Consider the following 16437-nt stretch of genomic DNA (forward strand, 5'->3'; position numbering starts at 1 on the left):
TGGGTCGGCCCTAAATGAGTGTGCGCGAATATAATTCAAAATTGGCTTAAATATGATTTTGGTCATTGCAAATATGTTTTGTTTGATTTTGGTCCCTATAAAATAAAAAATTTGATTTTAGTCCTGTAAAATCTCAAAACTTTTAAAATGGTCCATGAACTAGATTTTTTGCTAAATTATAAATACAAAAATCGAGGTAAAGGAAACCCAAAAATTGTACTTTTTTTTTATAATAAAAAATTTATTATAAGTGAGCTCAAAGGAGTACTCAAACTCTTACAACAAAGAACACTAAACTAAGTGCTCAGAATCCAAGACATAAATTGTAACTTTTTTGTTTCTATTGAGTTATTAAAAAAAAAAACAAAGGAAACACAAATCATTGAATTTCAAATGAGATCATAGATCCATAAGTTGCAAGCAAGCAAGTTTCTTTCGGTAATCTGTATTGGTAAATATTGAAAAGAAAGTTTGTATTCTTTGCTAAATTATAAATACAAAAAAGGTACAATCTTTTGACTCATATTTCATAAAACTTTCGTTGGTAAATTATAAATACATCTATCAATGTTATGTATATCTTAATCTGTCGTTGGTAAATTATATTTCATAAATCTTTTGACTCATACATATTTCATAAAACCGTCGTTGGTAAATTATAAATACACTTGCGTTGCCCTAATGAACCTCTTTTTTCCCCCTCTTTACAATGGGATGCACATAGAAGCGTGACACTAAATAGATTAAAATAACCAACAAGGTATTGAACCACAATAACTAAATCGAAGTAAAATCACTACATACCAAGAGCACAATTCAGCGAACTCGCGTGCGAATGCAAAACCAATTCGAAGTAAAAGATAATGCAAAACAACCAACAACCAACAAGGTATTGAACCACAATAACTCAATTCAAAGTAAAATCACTACATATCAAAACCACAATTCGGCAAACTCGCGTACGAATGTAAAATCAATCTGCAAAAAAAGAGGTATGTTGATCCAACTTCAGACCCAAATATTTTAGACTTGGCGAACGGATTTAACCGCCAACACAATAGAAATCAACACACCAACAGTTTTAATGCGGATGGCAACAATAAAATCACAACTATTTCGGACAAAGCTATATGAAATCAATCACGTAGGGCTGAACGATATTTAAGGACGATAATGGTCGTATATTCGGAACTGAAGCAAGCCTAATGAAACTTTTTTTTATGCAGCCTAATGAACCTCTAAAGAGTACTCCAGTAACCTAAAAAAAGAAGGGAAATAATCATTTTGGTCCCTCAATGTATAACTCGCAGTCATTCTGGTCCCTCACTGAGGAAAAACTACTAAATAGTCCATGAATCTGCATTCTGTTAGTCAGTTTAGTCCATGCTGTTAAGTTTTGGCCGTTAACTCAACAAAAAAGTTGACGTGACATTTTTTGGACACACGTCAGCTTGCTGAGTTGGTACTAGGGAAGGTAAAACAACCATTTTGGTCCTTGAATGTGCAACTCTCTATCGTTATGGTCCCTGACTCAAGAAAAAAAATACAAAATAGTCCTTGACCCTGCAATCTGTTGGTTACTTTGGTCCCTAATGTTAAAAATGGTCATTAACTTTATAAAAAAACTTATGTGATATTTTTTAGTGACACGTGACATGCAGAGTTAACAAATTTGTGTGCAACTGGATAAATGATGTGACCAAAGACTAAAATGGCATTACTTTTTTTTTTCCCTTCATTTCTTTATCTTCTTCCTCTCATTCTTCTTCATATTCTTCATCCAGTTGCACACAAATGTGTTAAATCTGCGTGCCACATGTCCCTAAAAAATGTCACTTCAACTTTTTTATAAAGTTAACAACATTTTTTAACGCAATGGACCAAAGTGACTAACGGATTGCAGAGTCAAGGACTATTTTGTATTTTTTTCTTGAGTCAGAGACCATAATGACAGCGAGTTACACATTCACGGACCAAAATGGTTGTTTCTCTGTCCCTCATGTGTGTCCAAAAAAATGTCACGTCAGCTTTTTTGTTGAGTTAACGACCAAACTTAACAGTAGGGACTAAACTGACTGACGGAATGGAGATTTAGAGACTATTCAATAGTTTTTCCTCAGTGAGAGACCAAAATGACAGTGAATTGCACATTAAAAGACTAAAATGGCTATTTTCCCAAAAAAAAAAAAAAAGAAATGAGAACACATTATATATAATGTGTCTGTCTCCGTATATATAAGTTCCCACATTTTTTTGCAAAGTTCCAATTCCAATAAATGTCAATAACATCCTGGAGTATTTTTATTTTTTTGATTTGATCCGGATTCGAAACTCAGCATAATATATGCGGGGAGTATTTATTAGACAATTTTTTTATGAGATTTATTAGAGATAAAATAAGAGTTTTTTTTTTAACTTGGTATAATCCGAGGACCGACTAATTCAAGGTGACCAATTTCACTGCCTACTTGCGGGGCCCCATTTAAAGCCAGAATTTTTTGCTTTGTATGGACTTAACCCACCAAAATTAATACTAGGGGAAATCGAATCTAAGACCTTGAGGGTCATCACTATACCAACCCCAAGTGGACTGGATAAAATAAGGGATTAACTTCTAGACAAAAAAAAATGAAAGTATAAGGGGTTACTTGAATGCTGAGAAAAGCATTAATGGAAATGGAAAGACAAAATGAAATATACGAAAAAAAAGATAGTATAGACTATAGGTTAGGGTTAAACCTAAAAAACCATTTGAATATTTGGTGAACTAGAGGATGGACCAGAGATCAATACTCGTGGGTTCGTGGCGCCGTCAGTGAAAGGATGCACGTAATGTCCTCGTCCGTACGACATTGCCACTGTTTAGACCATCAGACACACTACAGTTTCAACCAAGCACATATGAGAGAGATAGAATACAAAACCAAAACAAGAAAAAAAGGGAAAAAAACACATTACCGCTTGCTATTTTTATATATACTAACTAACATTATTATAGTAATTGATTGATGATAATAATAGTTTGACTAATAAATAGAAACATGTAATTTTAAGGGTTTGGTTTAGGGATAAACAGGCATGTCTTGAATTTTAGAGATTGTGTGGGTTTGAGTTCCATTAATATTTTCGGAAGGAGAAATATGTAATTAAATTTTTTATATGAAAAAAATAAGTTCATGAACTTGATGTTGCTAAAAACGAAAAGGAATAATTTGCGAACAAACTCACAATATCCAAGTTAATAGCATAAAACAACATACTTATGCCTACATATAATGTGATAAAATCAAAGTAACCGAAATACATATGTATCTGGATCTACATCGTTGATGAACTTAGTCACAATGTGAATTAGAGCATCCACAATGGAGCACTCCATTTTTAAGTACTTAAATGGTCCCACATAGACACATCAACAATTTATTATTTTTTTAAAAATAATACCTAATAGGTACTCAACCCCTCCAATGGAGCATTTCTTAAAAAGTTCTAAAATGGGTCCCATCAATAACTCCACATCATTAAAATTTGAAATTTAATTTAAAATAATATTGTCAAATTAAATTTTTTTGAATATATTAAATAAAGTGGGTCCCATAAAAAGAAGAGAGAGAGAGTTCTTATATTAGAAGTGGTACCTATTAGGTACTAAAATGTGTTGTGCTCCAATGGTAGTACCTAATAAGTACCATGAGTACCTAATAGGTACTACACCATTGGAGATGGTCTTAGTTGTTGATTGAAGCTGATCTGTCAATTTAATCAAACGAACACCGCAACCAGACGGGAAAACATGCACAACACCAAGACATGAAATCAAACAAACACCACACGAAGACGAGAAATCAAATAACGTCGCACTGAGACGACGACATCACAAAAACACAAAAGAAAATCCTAATATATGTGAAAACCACTTATTTAGATTAAAACAAGTAAACAAGATTCACAGGGGTGATTTCGGATTTAAAAAAAGACTCAAAATCACCCTTTTTTTTAATAAAATAAGATGAAGAAAACTTAGAGAGAATGAGAAGATTGTCTCTCTAAAAAATTAGGGCCATGTATAATAGTAAGTATATCTTAGAAAAATAACTTTTGACATTTAAATAAATGAAAAAACACAATTACCTATATTCAATTCTTTTTAACAACAAAAGAATATATTATTATATAAAAGGGACAGTGTAAGATGTACTCAACTCACACCCAGGAAAAAATACAGATAATACTACACCCAAACACTACAAGGAAATGTAATGCTCTAAGATAGTATACTGCACCAAAATGACATTACCTAACTATACAATCAAACATGGTGAATTAGTCTTTTTAGGAAAAAGCTATTTCTATCAAACTAATTGTATTATTTCAAAAATTTCCCCCAACTTATGAATCTATACTCAAAAATTCTTTCATTCCACGCATGCCAAAATACCCCAATGACCGATCGAATGCCAAACCAACAAAACGCCTTAAAAGTCTTCTTCTTCTTTTTTTATCACAAAACCTTATTTAATTTCTATCTATAGTACTTTAACATATGCTCTTAGATGTATGTTATAACATTATAAACATTCTAAATTAGAAATGCATGTATATACTTTTTGTTTATTTATTTATTTATTTTTATTTCATAATGTATATACTTTTTATCGATCCATTGGTCCAATACACTTGAGTAACCATACACTTGAGTATATACTCAACCCACAGCTAGGAAAAAATACAGATAGTAGTACACTCAAACACTACAAGGAAATGTAATGCTCTAAGATAGTATACTGCCCCAAAATGACATTACCTAACTATACAATCAAACATGGTGAATTAGTCTTTTTAGGAAAAAGCTATTTCTATGAAACTAATTGTATTATTTCAAAAATCTCCCCAACTTATGAATCTATACTCAAAAATTCTTTCATTCCACGCATGCCAAAATACCCCAATGACCGATCGAATGCCAAACCAATAAAACGCCTTAAAAGTCTTCTTTTTTTTTTATCACAAAACCTTATTTAATTGGCTTAATTAATAAAATGGTCCCTTAAAGACATTTTTGGTTTCAGATTGGTCCCTTAAAGAAAAAAAGGTCCAAATAGGTCCCTTAAAGAAAAAAAAATCCGAATAGGTCCCTTAAAGACATCTCTGTTAATCAGTTTGGTCCCTAAAAAGAGGTCTAAATAGGACCAAACTGATTAACGGATATGTCTTTAAGGGACCTATTCGGACTTTTTTTTCTTTAAGGGACCTATTTGGACCTTTTTTTCTTTAAGGGACCAATATGAAACCAAAAATATCTTTAAGGGACCATTTTACTAATTAAGCCTATTTAATTTCTATCTATAGTACTTTAACATATGCTCTTAGATGTATGTTATAACATTATAAACATTCTAAATTAGAAATGCATGTATATACTTTTTGTTTATTTATTTATTTATTTTTATTTCATAATGTATATACTTTTTATCGATCCATTGGTCCAATACACTTGAGTAACCATACCCCAACAAAAATTAATAAATAGTAATAGAGTTTTCACCAAAAAAGATAATGTCCTTTAACATTTGAAAGAAAAGGAAAGTGAAAAAGCAAAATATTTAAGAGATATGATTGTGTGGCTGTTAATAACCAAGGGACAGCTACTTGGTATAACTCACCAACCAATCTAACTTCGACAACACAACATTATCAAAACTAGAAACCAAAAACCACTCTTGTCTCTCCAAACCCCAATCTTTATATCTTTTTATATAATAATATATAATTTTAGCAATAGAACACTCACACTCACAAATGTGGTCTCTCAAGAAAAAACTTGTCCAGAAGAAGAAAGACCCATAAATTAACATTCTCTAAGCTATAATAGAAAGGTTTATAAGCATATTTCTGGGGTTTGTTCCCTTTTACTTGTTTAGGTTTTTTCTTGGGAAAAAATATATAGCTAGAAGAAGTAATTTAGGTATAATATATATAATTAAAGCAAAAACAATTTCCTAAAAGAAACATCAAACAAAGATGGGAAGAGGTAGGGTTCAGTTGAAGAGAATAGAAAACAAGATCAATCGTCAGGTTACTTTCTCTAAAAGGAGAGCTGGACTTCTCAAGAAAGCTCATGAGATCTCTGTTCTTTGTGATGCTGAAGTTGCTTTGATTGTCTTCTCCCACAAAGGAAAGCTCTTTGAATATGCTACTGATTCTTGGTAATATATTATTATTATTTTTAACATTTTTTATTATATATAATTCAAAAAAATATATTATATATTATGTACTACACTGCACTCAGATCTTTTCATTGAATTGATTTTTATGAATTTTTTTTTTTTTTTAACGGCAAATAATTTATTAATCAGGTCTCTGCATAAGATGAATAGAGATCGATGATTTTTATGAAATATTATTTTTGTGTAAATCATATAAATTTAACATATCTCTCTTACACACAATATATTTATTTCTTGTGTGTAAAGTGAATCCGATCTATATAATTATCATATTATTACTAAATTTTTTTCTTCCATTAAACGAAGGATTTATTTAACCTCTATTTTTTATTTTGTTTTCTAATTTCAAAACCTTGTTTTTTTCTTCTTTTGTTTTTTTCACTTGAGAAGGGTTTCCATGTGTTTGGTACAAAACTATAGGAGAATATATGCTTTCTTCTTTGGTTTTTCTTCTTCTTTGTTTTATGTTTAGATCAAACAGTACAAACCAAAAACTATTTTTTATTTTTTTAAAAAAATAATAATGAAGAGAGAAAGGATGTAATCCAATAAATGTTATTGTATATGTTCATATATACTTGTCTAAAAAAGGGTTCATATATTTATTTGGTGTGTGTATAGTGATTTAGTTGATCTATATATATGCATATTACTAATTTCTATGTTTCACTGAGTCAAGGATTTTTATTTTTTATTTTTGGTAAGAGTCAAGGATTTTTTTAAGCCTATGTTTGATTTTTTTTTTCAATTACCAAACCTTATTTTTTCCTTTCCCTTTTTTAACTTGAGAAGGGTTTCTATTTTTTGGGAGCAAAAGCTAAAGGAGAAACTATGCTTTCTTCATTGTTTTTTTCTTCCAAATCTGATTTTTGGTTAGATCAAACAGTGCATACCTAAAACCATGAGGTCTTTTAATAAAATAAGAAAAACATAAAACAGAGTTTTAATTTTCTGGAGGATACTTCATCTAAATTATTGAATATTTTTTGTTTGCTCTCTGTATATTTCCCTAATCATTTTTTTTTTAATAATCTGATACATGAAAAAAAATATTATAATGTTTTTTATTGCACATCCTTTGTTAATTATTATCAATAATAATTTAGTATTTTTTAAAAAAATAATTATGTCGCATGAGCTTAATTAAGTTGGCAGAACATTGAATTATATATGTAGGTAGCCGAGATTTGAACCTTAGTCATTCCATTTATCTACTTTAAGGGTCCGTTTGGTTCTATGGAAAGAAAGTGGCAGGAAAGAAAATTACGCAAAACAATGCATGAACTTGAACTAAAGTTAGTCTAAATTCGTGCATTGATTTGCGTTTAGTTTAAATTTGTGCATTGGTTTACGTAATTTTTTTCCTCCCACTTTCTTTCCGGAGAACCAAATAGATCATAAAGTAGGATTTCTAGCTATTAACTTATTTTCTAGTTCTAGTTCTAGGTATAAATTTATAGTGTACACTCTGATCCTGTAGAAAACCCTAATTTGATTTCTTAAATGTGTTTTTTTTTAAATTATACTTGATGAGGTATTTAATAATCTTCTGGAAACAAAGTCAGTAAGAGTGACAGTATTTGGTTATTGCTTGTCACAATTTCATTTTGGATCTCAACTCAAGTCCTTTCATTTCAGAATCATTATATTTGTTGCTGACTGAACCTGCTTTTTAATTTTACTTTTTAATCAACACGTATATATTTAAATAAAACAGGTGTTGAGTTCATGTCATTTCAAAGCATGGAAACATGAATGTTGCATGCTTTTCTGTTAAAAATAAACAGGACTTAGGCCTCAACTTCTAGGTGCTTTGTGTCAATGAATTAAGCAAAGTAACTTCTAGTTTTTGATTCAGTACTTGATTGGATGGTTCAGAAATTGTACTCATTTTGTATGCCACAACCAGATTTTATGTTATTATATAAAGAAAATTAAATTTCATTAGTACATTAATTTACTCTCATCATGTTATGGATATAACAGTGTTAATTTGAGTTTTCAACTTCAAAAAGAGAAATTTTTGAACTATTTTTTCATTCCTATTTAATTAAGATAATATATTTCTCTTTTATTATAATATATATTGTTGATGTGTTATTAATTAAATTTACAATATTATTTTACAACCATTTTTAAGTAAGAAAAAAACTATTAATTAAAATGATTGTAATAGTTATTTTACAATAGTCTATAAACGAATTTGAACTCAGACTTTTTTTTGAATGGCAAAAATATAATATATAAATATGAAAAAACAAAAATGATACAAAAGAGAGTTAAGAAAAATAAAGAGCCATATAATATATGGCAAATATTTGAACTCGGTACTTGATCTCATCAGACTAATTTTTTATTATTGAACTAACATCTCAAATGTAAAAAAAAAAAATTAATTTGAAACGTGTATAGGGAATATAATCATATTCCTCGTATATATATTTCAATTTAATTGTTTTTTAATTATTAACCTGCTGGTTCCTAGGGTTACGCGGCTCTAGTAATCCAGAGTTCGGCCACAAGTATAGTCTAGTCAAAATTTGTTTTCACCAATAATCGAACTTGGATTCTCTCTGATCCGTCCTAAAAGGAGCTCATTAACCACTTGAGTCAAACTTCCCAATTTAATTTTTGTTTGGTGGTATTTGAATATTCAATTTTATGATGAGTTGAAAAAAACATTGTAAGTGTAGAGAATATATATATTTGATCATTTACAACGGTAGAATTAAAGATGGATTATGTACCCAAAAAGATATATTTCATCCGTCCCAAAATATAAGGGAAAATTATTCAAAGAAAGTTATGTATTTTTAACCAAATATATCAACTTTCTTTGATCAATTTTCCCTTATATTTTTGGGACGGAATTAAACATGGATTTATTTTATTCTTGAAGTCTTTAGTTGTTTTTTTTTCTTCATGGCATGGTATATATACATGATCTTGAGTACATTTTAAATAAGTTCATTAGCATTTATATATTTTTATAGATTACTATACAATTCTAGAAAATGGTTCCTATTTAAGGGAAGCAATAGTGTCATTGTCTATAAAAAAAATATTCAAAGCCAAAAGTAACTTAAATTAAAATAATTAAACCACACCAAGTCATTGTCTATATTATAAGTGGTATGTTAATCCTCTTGATTGTTTATATATAGGGTTCTTTGGAGTGAAGTCCTCAATGCTCTTTAATTTCTTGCTTGGTTTGTTATTGTACTTTAATTGGTCCCCTTTTACCCCCTATTAGTATTATTAATTGTCCCTTTTGTTCTTTATTCTTTAATAAAAACAATACACAGCACATTATAATCAATGAGTATTCTTTTTGTGGTGGTGCTTTTAAAAAACTCTTGTTTCGGGGTGGTGTGCTTTTCTGTTTTCTTTGCAATCTTATTTACCTTTATATTTTTCAATTTTTTACCTTAGAGATTGTTAGATACCGATGAAGTATACTTCTGATACTTCTTTATTTTTCTAAACTTTTTTTTATATTCTTTTCGTTTCTATTTTATATATAACATATTTGTCATTAAAAAAAATAGCACACTATAGTTTTTCTGAAAAAAATAAAAATAAAGGTATCCTCCACACTATTCCATACACACACCAGCCAAGAATCAAACTCACGATCAAAATAGTAAGAGGTTCGAGTATTTATCACTTATGACACATTATAGACATGCTTTATTTATTTTATTAAAATAAAAAAAATAAAAGACATGCTTTATCTATTGTTTTGCTCTAGCTTATCATGATATTGTTTTGCTCTAGCTTATGATGATTTATTTTCTCTTTTAATTTTGTTATTTATATCAGTGATGTATGTGAAAGGAATTCAAATAAGGGTGCCATCTTAAGTGATTGTTGAGCTTATTAAATCCATAATTTGTTTAACTTTTATATTTTTTTTTGCATTAATCCTTAAACAGCATGGAGAAGATACTGGAGAGGTATGAAAGGTATTCCTATGCCGAGAGACAGTTGGTTTCAAATGATTCCGAGTCACAGGTTTGTCATTTCATCCATAACTATAATGTTAGACCATTCTTATATGGACACATTTTTCATGAAGAAACCGAATCATACAACCGAGTCATTTGTTTTAATACGGATCAGTTATTCAAATTGACATGTGACCCAAGTTCGACTAGTAATCCAGTGATCCAATGTTAACTGAATTGATGATCGATCCAATTTTTGTTGTTTTATAAACGATCGATCCGATTCTTAAAACAATGACTAGTACGTGCATAACAATAATTTAAAAAATCTCAACTCATCATCAATTATAAACCAAAATAATAATAATCTGCGGTTGCAATATAAAATATTTAACATTTTGCTGCAATATATAAAGGTTTAGATTCATAGTTTAAACACAACCATAACCGCAAGTAATGGTGAAAGTTTTTTTTTTTTTTCTTTTTCCATTTTGGAAATAGCTTGTGGCATTTATTTTAAATTGCGGTTGCGGTCATTATAATTGTCATGACGCGTAATACGACTGTTGAGAAGTGAAATCATTTTAATTTTCCAAAAACTATTTAAAATGACATCATATGTCACTGCACTATTTACCCACCATTAAAGAGTTTTAATTTAATTCATAAGTACCGATTTAAATATCTTTGAAATACACAGTTAAGAGATTGATAAAAGTAAAAAAATTCATGAGACTGCAAATTAAAACCATGGCTTGTGCCTTGTATTTTGACTCGCACATGTTGGATAGAAAAAAATAGACAAAAATTAGAAACGAAACAATACATCACCAAAAAAAGAGAATTAATTAGAAAATAATTCTATCACAAAATTAATATTGAAATTAAGATTCAAATCTCCATGCATCCATCCAAATTATGAAACTGAGCAGCTATATATCTATTCTATGTATTTAATGGTGCAGGGAAATTGGACAATTGAGTATACAAGACTGAAGGCTAAGATTGATCTTTTGCAAAGAAACTATAGGTATATGCTTATATTCATAATTATTGTGTACTTTGTTGTTGATCAATTTCTAACATTCATCACTAGTCTCACTGAATTTTATGACACTGATCCTTTATATAATAGGCACTACATGGGAGAAGATTTGGGTTCAATGAGTCTCAAAGAGCTTCAGAGTCTGGAACAGCAGTTAGATACTGCTCTTAAACTCATTCGTACACGCAGAGTACATCACTATACTTAACTTACAATCTTTTATTAACTATAGTGCCTTTTTTTTCCTTCGTATTAACCCTCTGTTTCCTAAGGAAACGGGGTGTGGTAGTTAAGAGTTTAGCTGCGAATTAAGTAAAATCTAGTAAAAAATTGTTTTCACCAGAAATTGAACTCGGGTTCTCCTAACGATTCATCCTTAGCTCAATGTCTTGGTTACTATAGTATTTTTATTTGTTAATGAAGTATATTTATTTTTATTACTTTTGATTTAAACAGAACCAACTCATGTACGAGTCCATTTCAGAGCTTCAGAAAAAGGTACATGCTTGACTGATCCAATCTTTGTGTAGCTAGGATCATGACAAACTAAACAAGTACTTGATTAGTGCATTAATCAAACTGACATGTGCTCTCCTTTGGCAGGAGAAAGTGATTCAAGAGCAGAATAACATGCTTGCAAAAAAGGTGACCTATATCAATCTTAATTATTTATTTTATTTTGTGCAATAGACATGCTTTTACGATTGGTTAATGTTTGCTTGATTCTATGATATGATCATTTCTTGGTGCTATTACATTTAGCAATGTAAGACTATTTTGATGATTCTTGCAATTATATGCATGAATGTTTCCCTTGCTAATTAATTATACTTGAAATTGTTCTAAATCACGATTGTAGTCAAAGTTACGCTCTCATTTTGATGTTACTGCAAAATGCAAGCAAATTAATGTCGCTGACGTAGTCATAATTGTGGTTGTGATGTCGTTGAAGGATGTCACTAAAATTTTTATATTTGCTACCACAATTATGGATGCGGATCACAATTTTAAACTAATAGAAATTATACAATGGTGACATCACTAATGCAAAAATAGAAAAGAATTAGGAATTTTACAATACTAACACCGGTACAAAATCGATGTTAAATGGCAAAAAAAATTGGTGCTAAATCCGTAATAGTTTTATTATCAATATCAAGGATCACATTGCTTCAAAAAAAAATATCAAGGATCACATATACTTGACTATGTAATAGTCTTGTGTTGAAAGACTATTATTTATTATATATCTCATTTTGGCTTGTTCAAAAAAATAGCCTAACCATAATTTAAGGTTACTGATTTTTTTGTTTCGGAGTTGGGTTGGGTGCTTTGTAACTTGGTTGTGTTCAAAATATAAATTTTATGTAGAAAACTTACATTTTACTTTATATTTTAGCAAATTACATACACAATATCTACTTTTGCTAAAGTTCATATTTTGATTATGAAAGCAAGAAGTAATTGTCGTATACTAGAATTCATGGGAGCTCAATGTGTGGGGTGTAGCCTTATATCATAGATGCATTTAAATTTATACAAAAGTAACAAATGTTTGTGATATGAAAATTGTTGAAAGCTAAGATCCCTCTTTCTTTCTTTTTTCATGACACCTTTTGACCTTTCAAAAATAATTAGATCAAGGAGAAAGAAAAGATTGCAGCTCAGCAGCAGCAGGCACAATGGGAGAACCCAAATCATCATGGAGTCAATCCAAATTACTTACTACAGCAGCAACATCCAAGTTTGAACATGGGGTAAATCATTTCTGTTTGTTTTTTTGTCAAGCTAGAATTTTACATTTTTTAAGATAAATAAATGGATGTATTGGGGTTTGAATCTCTGACCCTACATATTACATGTATTGTTTCTACCAACTGAGTTATTCTCACTGAGATTGGGGTAAATAATTTCTTTAACATGCATTATTAAAATTAAATTGTGTAATCTAGAACTTTATAAATTCTTGTTCTCCAATTTAGTAACTTTTATTTATTTTTTAACACCAAAGGTATATTTATATATGTTAGTAATTGGAATAAATACAAGCGGTATTCAACTCAACCCACCCTTGTAGGAATAGTACATGTAGTACTTCGCCGGATCAAAAAGCCAACCAATACAAAGATAGTGTCTATGCCGTCAAAAGGATTAACACATCATTCATAAATTTAGTAACTTTTATCAATCGTTTTTTTGTAGTGGCAATTACCGTGAGGATCAGGCACAAGAAATGGGGAGGAATGAGCTTGACCTAACCCTGGAACCATTGTATACCTGCCACCTTGGATGCTTTTGAATGAAAACCTTAATAGAGGTGGATGCTATTATCAATATATATGTGCTTATTATATATATGTGGCTCTGTGTTTTGTAGTTTTTCCCTATTTTGAAGACGCTAATATTGTGTTGTAAGCTTAATTTATAACTTGATTATAAGGTTAGACTCCCAAGTAGAATTAAGCTTGTTATGTATTATTAATTAATTAATTAAATTGCTGAAAGGCAAGTGCAGTAATGTAATGACATTCCAGCTGATTAAGCATTGACTTTTACTATCACTATAAGCAACTTAGTTTTGGGGTCGGGGCTAAGGTTAGGTTTGAGTTGACTTTAGTTTTACATTCAGTTATGTGATCCATTTGAACATCCTATAATAATTATTCAATATTCTCAAGTACGATCCAAAGTGTGGAGCTTCTTGTGAAAATGGTAAAATTCTCCTCATGAATATGGTTTCTAGGTAAGACCTCTACATATTCTTATACTTACTACTAGTGAGAGGTAAAACCTGTGCAAATGGGTCAATAGAGATTTTTGTAGGAGGTTGGGTGGTCTTGTTTAGTCACGAAACTAGGGGGTGGTTGGAGTGGGTCACGGCCACCCCCATAAAATGGGAAATTACTGAAATATCCGTTGTAATTTTATAAAATCACTTGTGTGTTAAAATATCAATCTGAGTACAGAATTATGTTTATGATCACGAGGAAATGATTACGTTGGCACCACGTGAAATATTATTTTAAGGTATACTATTTAATTATGTTTATGATCAACTCATACTTATTGTAAAAAATAACATTCACCAAAAAAAAAAAGTATTTCTAGTTTCGCCACTGGTCTTGTTTGTGCTTGGTTGTTTTGGTAGGTTGGTTTTTAGGGCTCAGTGCAGAAGGGGTGTTTTTGAGTTTTTCTTGCTGTGGTTGGGAGGGGGTTGGTGTTTTGGTGGTGGCTTTCCTTGGGTGTTGTTTTGTTTCCACTAGGTTTTTGCATTATTCTCTATCCCGTGACTTCATTGTTTCTTGTATGTTAGCTTGGTTTGATTTTTGTATTTTTATCTTTTGCTAATTCGCTTTAGGGTCCGTTTGGTAAAAATAAGCTATAAGCTAGCTGATAGCTGATAAGCTAGCTGATAGCTGAAAAGCTAGCTTATAGCTGATAGCTGAAAAGCTAGCTTATTGAAATTAAAATGTTTGGTAAAATTAGTTTTTAAAGTGGTTATTAAATATAAAATTACATAATTGATAGTGGGTAGTTTATTTTTTAGAGTGGGTAGTTATTAAATTAAAGGGTAAAAATGGAATAAAGTGTAAAAAGCTATAAGTTATAAGCTCAAATGCTACTTGAAATAGCATCTGAAAAAAAGCTATAAGCTAGTACAAAAAGCTTGTTACCAAACACCTCTAATTTTTTGAAACAAGCTTATAAGCTCATATAATAAGCTATAAGCTAGCTTATTTGTGTTACCAAACAGAGCCTTAATTGTTTTGTGAACAGAGCATTTCTTGTGATCATTCATTGTACCATCTTTTATCTTTTGTTCTTCAATAATATTTTCCATTAAAAACAAGCCTAAATTATTTGATGAGTACTTTTTCCCTTTATTTTGCCTAAAAGTTTATGCATGTTTTCAAACAATGTACTTTTTCCCAAGTCCTGGTGTGATACTTGGGGGACCGTATAGGTGTTTGACTTTGCAAAGAAGTTTTTTTTTTTTTTTTACAGAAAAATGTGGGAAACAGATTTAATGCCGTAAAATTTGTCGCAGTTTTGCTTTAGGACCGTCCGATAAAAAAGTAACAATCAAGATCATAAACATTTGATTTAATTAATATGTAACTTGGACTATCTGATCTCTTTTCAACAGTCTATGCAAAATCATGTGGAACTGCGTGCAAAAAGCACAACTGGTCCAAATATATGGGTGAAAATTTGTTAGTGTAATTCTTATCATATTTTACAGAATTGCTCACCTATTTTAAAATTTCATAATTTTGGCTTCTCTATCAAATATTTGGTCTAAAAAAACTAATTTATTAGCCTTTTCCAAAAAAAAAAAAAAAAAACTAATACTAGTTAAGGAGAGACTATTCTTCCATGTGACTTTAGGGTAAAAAAAATTTAAGCCATTGATTTGGGAGAAGAGAGAGAAAGAAAAAAGCAAAATGATGAATTAACGGTGATGATTGAATAATTTAATTGAGAAAAAAAATTGAGAGAATTCATTCTCCTAGTTAATGGCACTCAAGTTATATCATAATTCTATGAACTAAAGTACAAAATTATACTTTTATATTGATAACTTAATACATTCTTCTCGTAAACATAATTCAGTTGAGAGACACATCGCATATAATATGCAGAAATTCTGATCGGAGTTCGAGCCCTGCTACTCCTACTTATTCACCTTAAAAAAGTAAATTCTAAACAATAGGCTACTTGACAAAAAAAAACTTAATGCATTAAAAGGTATAGTCCCGAAAACATTAATACATTAAAATTTGAGTAAACTATCAAACTTGTTCATGTCTCTATAACTCGCTTTCAAAAATAGGTTATCGACTTTTTCAATATCTCAAATTAGTACTTTATATCTTTGTCAAATGTTTCTGAATTTAGTCCATTTGTAAACATTTGTTTTACTTACTGTAAAATAAATCGCTGTTTTCATCTACTTTTTATCAAAATAGCTCATGATATTTTCAACTGACAGTCAAATAAACATGTCTTGACTAATGTTTTATCAAATAGTAACTATTTTAAATTAACCGTTCATTACTTATTACTTAAATTGTGTGATATTATTGTTGACGTGACATGCATTTACCGCTTCACATAAAACGTTTAGCAAAAGACATATACTAACTTAAAATATTGAAAGAGTCAATGCGGTTAAATAAACAAGGATGAATTTGGTGGTTTATATATTTCAGTT

At 30.0% G+C, this 16437-nt stretch overlaps 1 protein-coding gene across 1 annotated transcript; it reads left to right on the forward strand.

Annotated features, from left to right (window-relative positions):
* The first annotated feature begins 5596 nt into the window (after positions 1–5596).
* Positions 5597–13760, forward strand: LOC123924545 (truncated transcription factor CAULIFLOWER A). The gene is made up of 8 exons (XM_045977487.1): positions 5597–6206; positions 10166–10244; positions 11143–11207; positions 11313–11412; positions 11679–11720; positions 11826–11867; positions 12861–12979; positions 13425–13760. The coding sequence occupies exons 1-8, from the start codon at positions 6022–6024 to the stop codon at positions 13519–13521; spliced, it is 729 nt and encodes a 242-aa protein (XP_045833443.1). The 5' UTR covers positions 5597–6021; the 3' UTR covers positions 13522–13760.
* Positions 13761–16437: the final 2677 nt, after the last annotated feature.

The sequence above is a fragment of the Trifolium pratense genome, linkage group LG4 (genome assembly GCF_020283565.1).
Source record: "Trifolium pratense cultivar HEN17-A07 linkage group LG4, ARS_RC_1.1, whole genome shotgun sequence".
Lineage (NCBI taxonomy): Eukaryota > Viridiplantae > Streptophyta > Magnoliopsida > Fabales > Fabaceae > Trifolium > Trifolium pratense.